General features: G+C 33.7%; 1 protein-coding gene across 4 annotated transcripts in view; it reads left to right on the forward strand.

Moving 5' to 3' along the window:
- Positions 1–309: 309 nt before the first annotated feature.
- The window catches only part of EPHA6 (EPH receptor A6), a gene marked incomplete at its 5' end in the record, with an annotated part of 867,182 nt that continues 850,240 nt past the window's right edge, over positions 310–17,251 (forward strand). For all 4 annotated transcript variants that reach the window (XM_081234488.1, XM_081234490.1, XM_081234489.1 and 1 more), the window contains one exon: positions 310–688. In XM_081234488.1, coding sequence (XP_081090614.1) covers positions 310–688 — 379 coding nt within the window. The remainder of the gene's footprint in view (positions 689–17,251) is intronic.

A 17,251-nucleotide genomic window follows, 5' to 3' on the forward strand; every position in this document is an offset into this window, starting at 1 on the left:
AGTCGTTCGGCTCGCGCCGCACTGGCCGGAGGAAAGTTCCCGCGGCCCCCGCCCGCTTCACAGCTGCTGTGCCCTCCTTGCTTTTGGTCCTGCAAGTGCCCACTTCAGTCCGGAGAGGCGCTCGGGCCGTCAGAGCTGCAGGAGCTGCCCGCCGCACCTGGTCCTCGTCACTCCCCCGCTTCCGGCCGTGAGGCGCCCTTCCCCGCCCCCGCGTTCCCCTCCTCCAAACTACAGCCCGAGCTAGCTCCTGCGCGCACGCTCTCCCGGGCCCAAGGGAATAGTCCTCGCGCGAGCGGGACACGGTGGTGGATGCAATTCCGCTCGCCTACAGCCGCCAGGAGCTCCCTGGCGCCTCAGGCAGCGTCCTCCTCCGAAGCAGCTGCGCCTGCCCCTGGGCAGCCTGGACCTTTGTGCCCTGCCCCCGGGGCCTCGAGCGGGGGGCGCCCCGGGACACCCTCTGTGGGCCGGGTGGAGGAGGAAGAGGAGGAGGAAGAAGACGTGGACCGGGACCCGTACCCTACGCGGAACACCTGGCTGCGTTGCTGCCACTTCTCTTTAAGGGGGAGAAGAGAGCCGGGGAGAGCCATGGGGGGCAGCGAAGTCCGGGAATTTCTTTTGCAATTTGGTTTCTTCTTGCCTCTGCTGACAGCTTGGCCGGGCGACTGCAGTCACGTCTCCAACAACCAAGGTAAGGGACGGGGCGCAGAAGCGAGAGGGGGCGGGAGGAGGCGGTTGCTCTGAGGACCGGTGCGTTGGTCGCCTCCTGCAGGTAACTTCGTCCCGGGGTAGGCTTCTCCGGGCTCTCTACACGAGGGGGTAGAGGATGTCCCCTCCCCAGAGCGCCCTGTCCACATCGGCCGGGGCCGGCGACCTCACGAATTCCGGTCCCTTCTGCTTCCAAATGTCTTTAAACGGATGCGTTAGCATCAGCAGCAGTTGGGTCCCAGCCCTGGCGGCTGCGGGCCCGCTCCCCGCTGCGCGGTCTGCGCTGGAGGTCAGGCTCCGTGGTACAGGCTTAATGGAGACTTCTGGTTCTCTGCGGTCGCTCGCAGCACGGTAACATGTAGGTATCTCCCACATGCCTTCAAGAAAGCAGATTGCTCTCGCTGTAGCCTCTGGCCAAATACCAACCTTTTGCCTTCGGTAAACTAAGCCGCCCTCGCCCAGGTGCAACCCCTTTATCCCATCCAGACCGAACGTAGACTTGTTGGAAATTATTCCGAATTATTTCTAGCCCAGATTCCCGAAGGGGCCAGGGGATAAGTGTTAGGTGTGAATTAACAAGTTGTGAATATCCTATTTATAAAGTCAGGTAAAGTGGTAAAGTGAAGATGAATAGTGTGTGAAAAGTGAAAGTGAGGTTTACTGAATGGAAAGCACTGAGAATTTTTGAACATTTTCTTGCCTTCTATCCAACAATCTTTATGAGACATATCTCATTGGATTTCTGCTATGAATATTTAAGGATCTATAAAAAACATCACCTGCATAATCTAAATCCTCCTAGACTAAGAGATGAACAACCATAAAAGTTTTCCAGCATGTACCTGGCTTGATGCTCTCACTGGCACTGTGATGGCTACCAATGTTACCTGGTAATATCACACTTTTACAAATACTTCAAATATAAAACTTCAATTGTAGTTACGATTCAACATATAAGGCTTCAAAATAATTTGCAGATATATAAATGGAGGTCAGATGACGTGAAAGTGTGCACTGTTTTTGCGAGGGTGAGAAGGTTGAGAGAGAAGGCAAAACAACACAGCCTTCTTTTTTGTTATCAACATGTATGACCAATTTGTTAGAATTATTCAGAATCAATATTCAATTGTTCTTATTTATACAACTGGTACTTTTGACATGTTTTTCTAATTCTTTCTCTTTTTTTTTTTTTGACCTGCGAAGTTGCAATCACAAATGCATATGTCAATTTGAAAATCCTACACAACCATCATGCCTGTAAGGATGTATCATATGAGCACCACCTATAGTGCCATACTCTCCTATGGCGGTGTATACCTTCACACACATCCCTTACTTGTTTTCAAGTAATATTGGCATTAAATATCAAAGGGGTAGTTACTTAATCTACCTCTGAAAATAGAAGATTGTTAAAAATAACATGTAATTATTTGACCTTTTTATTGAAAGAAGAGAGGAAATTTTTAATAATTGGAAGATCAGACATTTATGTTGTACCAAATGTGTCTAGGGCTACTAAAGAGATGTATACTTTGAAGTCAAGTTTACTAGAGATATTTTAACGGTTATTTCCTTGCAATCATTTCCCTAAATCAACATATATTTTTTCATTAAGTGCTGGTAACTCTCCAAGGCCCTGAGGATACCAACATAAATAAAACACATGTTAGACTCTTCACATGACTAAAGTGCCATTCTACCAAAATGTGTCAAATGTTAAAATATGACCTTTCAGATATTCATATTAAATTTAAGGACATAGAGGAGTTGTTTGTTAACCTCTTGCAGTAATTTTTATTTATTTATCTATTTTAATGACTTTCTCATACTTTTAAAAGACATTTTACCTAAAATATTTACCAATTATATGTAATTTATGTATGTTTTTATAAGTTAGCTTAACAGTGTCAGTATTACTCAGTTTACCCAACAAATAAGATAATTAAAGGTAGTCTCCTAAAACTCTTAATTTGAACTTGTACTAACATGCTAAAAACACAGGCTATGCATTACATTTGGGTAATATAGTGCCTAAAGGCTAAGTTGGGTAAAATTTAGAGAAGTTCTTCAACAGAAGATTATAGAGAAAATATGCTCAGATTTTTTTCATCAGACACAAATGATTCCTTTTAAAATGCTTTTTACAGCCTAAAGTCATAATGATTAGAAATTATGCCTTATAATACTTTGAGATAATTTTTGAATACTGAAATCATCACGCTAATAGTTAATAAAATGTGGAACTTCAAAATGTTATTTTTGTGAACACTTGGGGGATATTTTCTTATTTGTAGCTTCATAAATAGATGACATGAATCAACATATCTTACCAATTTGTAAACATTGAAAACATGAGGTATTACAGAATTATTATAGTATGTACACAATATAGAAATATTAATGTAAAATATAAATCAGATTTTTTTACACATAATAATAAACATCAGTAATATGATGAAGAGTTAATTTTAAGGATATCATATTCATTTTCTTAGTAACTTTTCATCCTAAGAGCTAATGGAATTCATGTTTTATTTTTAAAATTTGTTTTGGAGGGTAAAATTTCATTTTTATTTAATTTGCCTTCTCATTAAGTATATTCACAAGGTAAATTTTTAATGTTATTTATCTATTTTTACCAAATCATATAAAATCTTTCATGGTTGAATGAAGGAATCACCCTCTTCCCATTTCCTAGTTTTCCATATGTAGGCATAGTAAAACGATAAAAAAAGTGAACTACCTCATTTTTAACCTGGTGCTTAAGATGGTGCTAAGAGTAACTTGAGTACAGGAAGCATCTCTTCTCTTGTTTTTTTTAACTGCTGTGAAGCTCTGCACTATAAAGACAAATCAGTTTGACTTTCTCTTCCTGTTACCCAAACCTCCTTGAATCCATCAAAAAGTAGTGTTGCTTCCTAGATCACTTCATCTGATTAAGTAAGTGAAAGCGTGATTTGTACTCAGATTTCTCTTATTCCATTAGTTTTCCCTCTATTTAAAACCATAGTATTTATTTCGTGTTGGTAATTTTTATGTAAAAATAACAGATTTTACCCTCTTAATATATGTAAACTTTTATTTCCGTACTAGTAGGATACTTAGGAGAATATAAAATACAATCTTGTTTCATATGTAAGTAACCAGGTGTATCAATAACAGTGGTTAGTAGCCACCAGGGATCCATTAATTCAGAGATTACTCTGCTTTAGTCTAAGAGTTGACGCATCTCTCAGGGTGTGACTCATGTTTCCAAAAATAATCAATACTCAAATAATATATTAAATCAAAATATGGTTTGAATATGAGAGTCTAGTGAGCTCATTTTACTACCAAGATTGTGTGAATTGATCTTTCTCCTCCACCCAGGAAATTCAGTGACAAATGAAATAAACAAGGAAAACAGTAGTCTGAATCATTAGTTTCATTGAATTTATTAATTTGAATGAATTGAGTGTAAAATACACTAAGTTGTGTGTAAATACAGGTGAACATAGCTGAGCAGAAAAATATCTGCTTAATAAAATTCATAGCCCCAAATTAGTTGAACTTCCATAAGTATTGTTCACAAGCTATAAGTCTGTTGTTCTAATATTTATTGAAGGGGAGGAATTGAAATATTTTCAGAAAGGTCAAGAGTGAACTTTACTGAAAATATTTAACGTTGTGTTAAATAAGGAAAACTGAATGATTTATAAAGAATATTTCTAAAAGAACTTTCACTTATATAAAATTTATTTTCAGAGATAAACTATTTATAGTTGTAAAGGTGCAGATTGTAATCACATGTTTTCTTGTTTACCATAAGTATAAAAACAACCTAGAATGCAATTTTATTATACATTTACAAATTGAAATAAGCCATTGTGTAATTAGTCATTATGATTAGTGTTTAAAATAGAAATATAAAATGTCATTGATATGCATTGATCATCTAAATGTTTTTTGCTCTGGGTTTGGGATAACACTATATCTAAAAATTTTTTCTTACACAAAAATTATACAGTGTTCTTTAAGGATCTCTTCTTCAAACTAGGAATAACATGAATAAAGCAGTTTTAATTAAGATTTTCCCAAGGGGAAAATATATATCTAAAATTAGTGGTTAAATAACATCTTTTTACATTTTTAGTATTTTCAACTTTTCTAATAAGGAATTTGTATTACTTTTATGTTACAAAATTAAATATTGAGAAAAATACTAGAGTTGAAAGTCCCTTCTTCACTAATCACTACTGGTATAAATAACTTAAGTGCAAAAGGCATCATACATTTCTTGTATTTCCTTCTACCAATCCTCTTTCCCTATGACAAGCACCATATCTCAATCTTTCTCTTTCATTCTTCTCTTTTCACACACATGAGTACTTCTGACTATATATTTTATTTGTCCTAAATGGCGAGAGAACAGATCTTATTTTACAGTGTACATAGTCAACTGAACCCCAAAAGTAATAGAAATTTCTTCATTGTGTCCTTGACTCAACATTTCTTGGGAGTATAAATATGGTGGAGATCAGTACATATAGTTAAGTAATGAAAAGGGATTGACTTTGTCAATCATGTAATCAAACTAAATTTGTACAGAAGGATTAAATTGTTTATACATCCACAGTGTTATTTTTAAATAAATATTGTATATATTATATCATACATATAAAAATTGTGCAACATAATTTAATATACTACATCTATAGTGTTCTGATCAACTTGCAATTTCATTAGACTGACATTAGTTCTTTAAAAAATGGAAATTATATTACCTCTACTTTTGCCTTATTTTATTGAGTACTGTGTTTTCGAGTTTAATATTTAGATGATGAAGAGAAAAAGAATAAGTAAGGCAGACTTTATAAATGCCCTCATGGAATTTATTTTCTAGTAAGGGAGACTGACAAAATAATATTTAAGTAAATGAAACTATATGCTGTGCAGGAAAGAATACAGGCACTGAGCAAATAAGAGGAGGGACCTGCTATTTTAAATGTGATGGTTGGAAAGGCCTATCTGGGAGGTGATATGTAAGCCACATTCTCAAGGATGAGAAAGAGCTAATTGTACAGAATGGGAAGAAGTGCATTCTAGGTAAAGGGAATTGCCTGGTCAGTGACCTTGAAGGGAAATGAGCTTGACACGTTTGAAGAAATAAGTCCAGTGTGACTGGACCTTACTGAGCAAGGAAGAGATTTAGCACAAAGTAAGGTTTGAAAGATAGTGAGGAACCAGATACCACAGAGAAGAAAACAAGCCATGGAAAGGAACTGGGTTTTAATATTATCCTAGGTAAAATGGGAAGCTATTGAGAGATTTTAACCATTTTTCATTTTAAGAGCATTATGGCTAGTGAGCAAAGAGATGATTGGGAGATGACAAGAGTAGAATTAGGAGTCTGTTGCAGTTATCTGGGGTGGGGGACATGGTGGCCTGGCTAGAGTGGTGGTAGTGATATGGGGAGAAGAAGATGGATTTGAGATACATTTTGGAGTTAGGATTATAGGATCATTTTATCATTACAGAAAAATAAATGTAGATATTCAACATTTATATCACTTTTTTTCCAAAGCGCTGAAAAAATTTTCCATTACTCCCCGTAAAAATGACCTTGCTTATAACACTTGATAATTGACAGAGGATAGGAAGAGGGGGATGAGGCCCACTTTCCACTCTATTCAGCTCAGACTATGATTTAAAATATAATCTTAACAGTTTTACTATTTCAAACCATTGTCAAACCATTGTACATAACATTGTACACTCATATTGGATCAACAAATGAAATTTTTTAATGCATATTTGACATGATAACTTTCCATATATAGTCGTTTGTTGTCAGAGTGGATAATGGCACACATGGGTGGAGACATCTTCACAAAGCAATATGGTAATCCAACAGAGTCTATTAAAATATAGAGCAATATTTGGAAGTTTGGCTTATGCACCAATTTTGTTCATCTTTGTTATGATCAGATTACTGTAACTGAAAACAAAAATATAAGTGATACTAGATATCAAATAAGAATGTTTCACATATTTACTATCAGTCTTCTTTTATCTCTGCATTTTGTTTCAATGAAGAGAAATAAATACACGTTCAGAAAGCCTATAACAGATCCAGAAAATGAGATCTTAAGATGAGGGAAGAAACTATTAGGCTCTCCACTAAACGACAGTATATTGCATGTAATTTAAAAAATTTCCCTGACCAGTTATTATTCATTACAGTGTGTTGCATTATAATAATAATATATGAATGTAATCATTAAATAGAGAGAAGCATAAGAATTCCTAACTTAGTCATATATACTTTGTATATATTTAGAAAATTCATACTCTGGAAATGCTTCATTTAAACATTTCTAAATATTCTTAAATATACATATTCAAACATAGTAAATCTTATATTTTACTTTAGTGCTTAGAATGTTCTGGAGAATACTATTGATATTTTATAGTGATTTCCTTTCAGTAAACATTGACTTCTTAGGGATATACAATTTTGTTTTTCAATGATAAATATTCTAGAACTGAGTGAAAACATTCGTTCTTCAAACAGATATTTATCAGAGGCCTACTATTTGATAGGCAGTGTACTTACCATATATAAGAATTCAAGGAGAATTTTCCCTCCCAGAATATATGATCCAGTGAAGGGTTTCCAGTCTCTTTCCAAGACTGGCAGGAAAATTTTCTGTTTTCTTAAAATTAGATCCAAAATTAATTAGAAAAACTTTAAAAACACATTTGTTATATGGTAACATGTAACAAGTACTGTTGCTCAATTCTCATAATATATTTATGTACCATTTATTTAAAAGTAATTTCTATTCATTACAGTTTATCTCAAAGTTAAAAAAATAAGTCACTCAACAGTCACATATTAAGAATCTCCCTGTGTCAGGCATTATGCTAGGTTCTAAGTCTACAACAGTGATTATCATACAATCTCTGTTCCTTAGAAAATCAGTCTTCTCTGTTGATGTTATATATCCTTGAGTAATTGATATTTACTCTAATTACTTGATGATTTTTATGAGATGAAGAATTTTACAGTAAATGAGATCATGAGGGAGAGAAGGAAGGGGCTAAAGTAATACTACTAACACTTTCATGTGGTTTATTTGTAAAATTGCTTCACAAGGATCTTCTAATATTAGTTTTATGGGTGGGCATATATTCTATTTAATTACATGAAAAGTAAACATAAATATGCATTTAAAAACACAACTATGCATAGAAAATACAAATATTTCACATCTGTAATGGCTTTCCATGGACTGACAGGTAGAGGGAGATTTTTTTTGAAGGATGTTAGATGAGCTTTTTATGGTGTGTTTATTTAAGGTGGATTTATTATTAAAAACTGTGGTTAATGGTGAAGAAGCTAGTTTCCAGTTTCAGTTAGCAGCAAGCATACCTTTTAATTAAGCTTTGGAGTGGGAACTGGGATGAAAGTGTGTATTTTCAGTCCATGTACTGAAAAATAGATTCAGCTACTTTCCCAGGATACTGCTGTGTCCTCTAGCTGTTGGCCTGTTTGATGATCTGAACTTGCTGGATATAAATGAAAAATCACCCCTCTTCCTTCTATTTCATTTTATAACTTCAGTTGTAAAGTTGTACTTAACTTCTTGATCATAGAAGATATAACATCTCCTTAGAAACTGAATGTTCAGGAGGTAGAATTAGTTATGTATTATTCTTATAATGTTAAGTATCTGGATATATGGGATATTTATGTACATAATTTATTTACTTATGTTAACTTACTAATAACATAACAGTAGAATAATTATGTATTCTTTCAGATTATTATTATAATACTCATATTGGTGGTACACGAGCCTTGCAAAGAGAAACACATTCTTGTATAGTACATAGAGTATAATGTATAGAATAAGGAAAAGTACTTACACATGATTAAAAAAAATCAATATATGAAAAATTTCCTACCTATGATGACTAGGAAATAAAAAGGTATTACATTAATATGTATTCCAAATAAGAATTATCTAAAACTAATTGAAATGATTGCCTCCAAATATGAGTTGAAATATATCTCAATATCACCTTAATTTTTACTTTTAATGGAAGAAATTTGTTCCTTATATTGCTATGATACTTTAATATTGCTAAAACTAATTAAAATTAAACATTTAATTAGAAAATTAAACTATGTAGTGGCCAATGAATGTTATTCTAAAAATTGATGTCTAAGACAACTGAAGTTTATTTTAAAATATAATACAGTAGCTAAGTAGCTATAAACATGCAAAATGAAAGAAAAATAGAGATAGAAAAAAACTGAATTATGGTACTAATTTTAAAATGAACCTAATTGGTTAAGAAGTCTTTCTTGTTATACATATATATATATAACAATATCGTGGGTTAGAGCCTTATCTCTGCAAGTATAGAAATGTCCTGAGGACAGACAACGTTAGCTAAATCTCTTTAAAAAAAAAAAATCCTGAAAATTTCCTTTCACTCTCCTTCTGGATTTAAAGTATACTTAGACAACATTTAAACTGTGAATGCAGGTGAAAATAATTAGTAGTTGCCATTATGTGTGACAGGAAAGAGCTGAGCAAACTAACAGCATTGCACAAAATCATAAGACTTTTGTCAGTTTCTAAAATTAAATAAAGTCTATGCATTAGTCCACTTGTTAACAATTATAATGCCTGATCAACAACAACAAAAAATCCCAAGACTGCAGTAGCCACAACAATTTCATAACACTAGAACATTTAATGAGGAAACTACCCTGTTTCCTTGGCTGTTTTACATGCTCAATTTAATGAGGGAGCAGTCAGAAAGAGATCCTAACTTTTATCTGAAAAAGAAACAGAATTTCAGAAGTGCATATTGTTGGTATAGCATATTGCTTAGCATGTTTTAAAATAAGTGAAAAATAACATGCTCCAATTTTATTTTTATGATACTATATTAGAGCAAAAATTGTACCTATATTATAATGACTTACTGTCTTAAAGTGTTATAGTATAATAATTTCATTTTATAGTTTAGAAAGCTAGAGTTCACCCCAGTTATTAAAATAGCAGGTAGTTTGTTTATTTAAAATTTCATGTGTAAGAACCTTTATGATATTCACTAGTTTATGACCAAAAATCCATGTATATATATGCACTGTTTTTTTAGATTTTTCAAGAGCTCTATTACCTAGTAAAGCAAAAGTAAAATTTAAGAATTTATTTTAAAGTTTAGTATTCTAGAGTTTTAAGTACTTGTTAAAGCTAAATGAAAATTTCCCCTGAATTTATGAAGCCTTAAAATCAGATGAAATTGTTATCCTCTTTCTGCTATAAAGTTCTGAAATACTTTTCCATTGTAATATAGATATAGTTATCTTTGGGTTTTTGTTTGTTCATTTTTATTTTTATTACTTATATATAAACACTTCAGTTCTTAATCTATATGGTTTATTTGTATATATTTTCCTAGAATTCTCAAATTAGTTCAAAATTAAGTATATATTCATCCAATTTTTAAATGAGATATATTGATACCTACTATGTTTTTTCACTGTGCTGGGAACAGGAAACGTAAAGATGGGTCACTTTGCCCTGGACTTCTGAGAGCTTAAAGATTTAACTAATGAGGCTATTTATATGTCATTGAATAATTGACAAAACAATATGGATTTAGCTGTTCCATAGATAAGTTCACATCTGTGAACTATTGTTTACAGAGATGAAAATGTAAAAGTACCATTTTCACTGATCTATGAATTAGTATATGGAGACATTGAGAATAAATATTCATTCAGTATATTGACCATGACCCTATATTGGCACTGACTTTGTGTGCCTGCTAGAAATGAAATAGGATCTGCCCCCTGACATTAAGTACAACGTAGTAAAGTTGAAGAGTTGTACTTAACAGTTAAATACTAGCAATATAGCAAAGATAAAGGGAAATAATTTTAAAAATTATAAGCAGAAAAGAATCTTGAGTTACATATGGGAAATGAAAATGAGTCTCACATTTATCAGGATTCATCATCATAAATATATATAAGCAATAAGAGAATTAAAACAAATGACTCCTCTGGAAACTTCAATTTTTAAGCTACCTTGAATTAGTTGTTCTGCACTTGAAGATTAAAACTTACTCTCTGTATAGGTAAAAATAAAATCCAAGTAAATAATATCTTAGATTGAACATAGTTTTTTTTTTAACATCTTTATTGGAATATAATTGCTTTACAGTGGGGTGTTAGTTTCTGCTTTATAACAAATTGAATCAGCTATGCATATACATATATCCCCATATCTCCTCCCTCTTGCATCTGCCTCCCACCCTCCCTATCCCACCCCTCTAGGCGGTCACAAAGCACCCAGCTGATCTCCCTGTGCTATGCGGCTGCTTCCTACTAGCTATCAATTATACATTTGGTAGCGTATATATGTCCATGCCACTCTCTCACTTCGTCCCAGCTTACCCTTCCCCCTCCCCGTGTCCTCAAGTCCATTCTCAACATCTGCGTCTTTATTCCTGTCCTGCCCCTAAGTTCTTCATAACCATTTTTTTAATAGATTCCATATATAGAACATAGAGTTTTTAAGTAAATGGCACCACTTGGCTTTTTCATTAAAAGTTTTATCATATTCTTTAAGAAATAGTGTGTTTGATGATGGTGGCTGCTTTTAAAAAGAAACAGCACAAAAACTATAACAACACAAAATCTTGATTTTAATGGATTGTATGTGGCTTTCTCTACTGATTATTTTATATTTAGATGATGGTAAAATTGTAAAACCTGTATGATCTACACTATATGCAATTTAAATATTAAAAATGTTTCTCTAGTTTCTTGCCATCTCTTACCATTCTTGTTTTATTGTGATTCTCTCTTCCTTACCTCTATTAAATATTGGTTTTTAGAGGTGTTTCATAACTTTGAAATTGCTAGTATTCTTTAACATTTATGTTGAGAAATTAGATAAATTACCTTTGATAGATTCTGTATTTTATATTTGAGAAATGTGCCTGTAGAAGAGCATAGAGATAGAAATTGCTGCCAGAACTTGGTACTTTTAAACAGAGAAAAATCAATGGCAGATTATCCATGATTAGCTGTTGACATTTAGATTTGTACATTTATAATGTCAAAAAGCACTGAAAACTGTCAATTTAGTTTCTAAATTACAATAATATTCTTATTTTCAAATCCAACATTTTATGGTTCTCATCTGTCCTTCAACATAAAGATATATTTAAAATAATAATTGAAATAATTGCAGATCTTTTGACAAACTGGACTTTAAATAATTAATTGAAAAATTACAGATCTGCTAAATAAAAAGCCTAATGAATTACTCATCTCTTTATGTGCATCTAGGTTTGTGTTGTTGCCCTGATCATTATTTCAATACCCTAGTGCAGGCGTTATTTCTAACTTATGAAAATAAATATCTTTATAAAGGTATATTATGATAGGATTAATATTTCTTCTCCTTTAATCATTACACAATACCTAGAATATGGTCGTGTATTGCTATGTCATAAAAATTATTTTAATTCTGTGCTAGAGTATGTATCATAAGTCTTTAAAGTATTTTCTCCTCCAGCAGATGATTTGCCTGGGCTGTGAGAATCTGAGTTGTTGTCAGGCTTTACTAGATTGAGGATATTTTTTGAGGTTTGATATCTTAATTGTAAAAGATTATGATTTTAAGTACATCCCACCACACATATGCCACATTTATTATGGAATAGATCCCATCCTCCAAATGCACACTAGCTTGGTTGGAAGTTCTGCTTCTAATGTGGCACCAGAGTGTAGGAAGCTTAAATAGTATCTATATAACTAAGGAAAAAGCCATCAATTTTCTTTTTAATATACTTGTCTCTGATATACTTATTGTCCAGGTCCAAGATTATCCTGTTCAGTCAGTTGCTCTCAATTTCTTATAAAAAATTTGGACTTAATTCTCTTCTAATGCAAAATTAGGGAATGTTTCATGCAAATGGACTATTTTAAATTTATCTCCTTTAGCTAGTCTTAAATTGGAATGATTATGATTTTCTTTTATGTGTAAGTTCTTTATATACACTACTTACATATGTCATGTTAATTCCAAGTATTTCCCCCAAGTTACCTTTAATTATATTTATTACTGTTTGAATATCAAGATTGGCTTCAGCCTCCAAATTTTTCCACTTATCATTTTTCCCCTCTAATATTTGCTTCTGATGACATGCACACATTGAACAATAAGCAGTTGGGAAATAAATGCCCATTTACCAGTCACTCTAATAGTGCTTTATATACCAACGATAAGCTCCCTGACAAAATGTCAGTTGTAACTAATGTAACTTATGCTGAAGTGGGGTTTCTTACCTTCCAATTTTAATCTAAATCCTCCCAAATTCACTTATCTAATATTCACATGAACAAGAATGGCTGATACCTACCTAGTTATAGGTAGGTAGAAGACGAGGAGGAAAGGTAGGCTCAAGTTATAGGAATATTTACCACATGGAATGAGGATGACAAAAAAGCGGTTGCACCTGGCTCTACTGTAGGTGTGACATTATGCTGGATCCACACACATACACGATCTTCCAATATTGTCTAGCTTGGAAAAACTCCTTGGGTGGAAAAGCTAGAAAACAGTTGAAAGGGGGTTGAGAATTTGAGTAAGAATTTAGGCTGAATATGTAGCTGAAATCAAGGAACTTTCCTTCCTCAGTGATTATTTCTCAACACTTAATCTTTTTGGAGGAGTTTATAATTTTATGGAATGATGTCTATTAATCTTTTTCTCAGTTTTTTTTTTTAGTTTTTTTTAATGTGTAGAGAATCTTTGCACATCCTATTTAACTGTATTTTCTAGATGTGTTATGGCTTCAGGTTAATATATATCATGCCTCAGAGTGTGCTATGACAACAAACATTTCTTTTGAAGATATAAAGTGTTCTAGAAAGCAGTTAAGCAGAAAGTTGAAAAATATTCATATACTTAGATTATTAATTCCACTTTTATGAATTTAAATTCTAGGGGAATGCATGGATAAAGACAGGCCAAAATTTATATACAGGACTTTTCATTTCAGCCTTATTTATCAAACTGAAGAATTGGCATCAAAGTCAATGCCCCCAGATAGAAACATCTTCATAGAGACATAACTTCCTTTATTTGTAAAAATTTCTTCGATGAGGGCATGTGTATCAACAGGAGTCCCAACTCCCTCAATGTGAGATGGTGGAAAAACTTGTTTTGCTACTGAGAGAGCACATAAGAGAGATGATAGGAGAACAAGGAAGGAAGCCTTTGCAATAGGAGCAATCTGATGGAGATTCTGGGATTTGTTGAGAGTAGCCAAGAGGATGGTTTAAAAATGATGGTGTCTGTTGTTCTATTTGAAATTGTTCGCATGACTGCGATGTTAACAATTTCCCCTATCTTCACCTCCAACATTTTATCAAACTCTGTTATACTCCAGAAAAACAAGAATAGAAATCAGTTCTAATTTAAGTTCAAAATAAATGGATAGCATCTTTGTACTTAAAGAGGATGGTTCTCTGAAAAACTCAAAAATGTTTTGTACTCAGCAGTCTCTCCCATTAATACACCTATAAAAATGTATCTCCAGTTGATGGAGTATTTGACATAGTAGGAAAAATGAAGAAAAAGGCCAAATGCTTTTCAACTGTGTATATTAATTTAATTCTACCACTTTATCTTTTTATTCCACCTTTCCAAAGTAAGTAAGCAGCATAAATTACTGCACTTATTTTACTAATGGAATTTATATGGACATTAAGTTACTTGGCAAAGCTGATAGAGCAAATTAGTAACCACAAAGGAAAAAGAAAGCAGGCCTTAAGCCTGTTAGATCAGTGTACTTTCTAAATGAGAAGGAGAATTTCAGGCAACTCCTAGAATATTAAAAATGCAAAGGTATTGAATTTAAATATTGTTCCTCTACATCAATGTCTTGAGAACTTTCTAAAACACTTAACCTATATCACTTATAAATATCGATAATCTGTTTTAAAAGAATAGAAGAATTTTTTGGAAAAATATTTATAAAGAAGGATTTCTTTTACTGGATTATACAACTTTTTAAAATTAGCATTTAATAGTTATGACTTTAAGTAATATGCCATTTTTACTCCCATTTTCTTTATATATATTATTTTTGTGGTTGTAAGGCCCATTACTGTGTGCTTTTGCTTGTATGTTTATCATTTGTTTGTTTACTAATTCGACCAGATGTTTAAACTGCTTGTTAGGCACTGTACAAACAGTCTTGATTAATGAGCAATAATGACAATTTAAGTATCTAATGCGAAGCTGTACAATTTGAGTCTTCAGCCCCAGACTCTCCTCCTTTTGGACTACTTTTGATTTTCCTTCAATTCAGATCTAGCATAGCAACTATCAAGTCTTAATGTCTATAAGAACTGCTGAAGAACTTTTTCAAATGACAGATTGCTGAGCCCCACTACCAAAGAGTTGGATTTAGTGTGTTAAAGATAGTGTTGAGGACTGTTCATTTTTAATAAACACTCTGCTAAATGTAGATGCAGATGGTTTGAGAAACCCTGACTTAGGGATCCCTATCTGTATCCATTGCAGCAAATAGGGATTAAAGCTAGCTAAAATAAGCAGAAAAGAAATTTATAAGAAATTGGATATCTTATAAATAAAAATTGGATTTATAATATAAATGTTGGATTTATAAGACTTTGGATAAGATGATTTCACAGAACTGAAGAGACTCCTAGAGAACCAACTTTAGCAAAGGATAAGAATCAGGGCAGCACTGGGGATCTAGACATCAGGAATTAATCATCAGTCTCATTGGGCTGAATTGATTTCAACCCTTTTTCCCTATAATTGTGTTACTCAGCTAAAAATATCAGTTCTGCAAGAGTGAGTCTGAATGGCCTACATTGGATCATGAGCCCCTGCATCACAGAAAGAGTAGGACCCCTTGATTGACAACCTTACCATGACTGGACACTATGGGGGACAAGGAATTCCTTTAAAATGCAGTTACTAAAACAAGTGGAATGGAAAATGGGTGGCCAAAACCTAGCACATGTCTAATCACTGATAGTATAATATAATCCAAATAACTTCTTTTAGAATTTCAGCCCTTACACTAAAAACTCAATTATGAAATGAATATGACTTTGTATAATTAGAGTCTATAGTGTCTCCCAGTTCAGCCCAGAGGAGTTAGGCATCATATTGCTACTACCCTCAATAGAGTATTAGCAATTTAGGAGGCATATTATAATAGAATCATGAAGCCAGTCTCCTGAAAGGATAGCATATATTTGCTTTTACTCAAGTACAATTTGAAATATCATAATATGTTATGATAAAACTCTTATCCTGCCGTATAGAAGATAAGGAAACAATATAGATGGCCTGAACTAACCTTTTCTTTACAAGAAATTTGACTTTTACCAAGTGGCTTACACAAAATTTCAGTGCATTCAAAATACTGTACAATATTCTGGTCATTACTGTGTGCCTGGCTAACATAAGAAAATTTGTGACACAAAATATTGTGCCCAATATTGATCCAACTTCCATACACAATTATTGTGCTTTTAAAAATAAACCTATTCCTAAACTATAGAAACAAAATTGATATGCCTCTAAATGTTTTATTTTAAAAATATATAGTAAATGATGTTTTAAGGGGCTTGGATTTTAAGATTGCTAGTGTTCCATTTCAAAATAATTACATTTCTATGGGCCATTTTCCCAGAAATAGCTGTTCAAATGCAGTATAAATTCTGAGTTTTTGAGTGGTTACTCCTTTCTAGGCACCATTCTAAGTACTTCAATGTATTCAGTTGTGTAATCTTTACAACAACCCATAAAGTTAATCATTTTTCTCTCAGTTTTATAGGTAAGGAAATCAGGACATAAAATAGGTTAAGTAACTTGTCACAGTGTTAAATGGTAATAGAGTGTTATGCATTCAATTGTGTCCCCCCAAATTCCTATGTTTAAGTCCTAATCTCCAGTACCTAAGAATATGACCTTTTTAGGAAATGCAGTTGTTGCAGATGTAATTAGTTTAGATGAGGTCCTAGTGGAGTAGGGTGGGCCCCTAATCCAATATGACTGGTGTCCTGATTAAAAGGGAGAAATTTGGAGATAGACATGCACACAGGGAGAAGGCTATGTGAAGATTAAAGCAGATATTGCAGTTATGCATCTACAAGCCAAGGAACACCACAGATTGCCAGCAAACAGCCTTAAGCTAGGACAGAGTCATGAAACAGATTCTACCTCATGGTTCTCAGAAGGAACCAACCCTGCTGACCTCTTGATCTAAGATTTCTAGCTCTCAGAACCGTAAAACAGTAAATTTCTGTTGTTCTAACCCAGTCGTGGTACTTTGTTATGGCAACACTATGAAACTAACATGCAGAGTAAGGATTTGGATTTACACATTATAGCTCCAAAGTGTACATTCTTAACCAACACACTGTATTGTTTCCCTGCAGATAATTGAATAAATACATCATCTGTTAGGATGTAAAAGAGAT

This window comes from Mesoplodon bidens, assembly GCF_964165515.1.
Source record: "Mesoplodon bidens genome assembly, chromosome: 5".
NCBI classification, from domain to species: Eukaryota; Metazoa; Chordata; class Mammalia; order Artiodactyla; family Ziphiidae; genus Mesoplodon; species Mesoplodon bidens.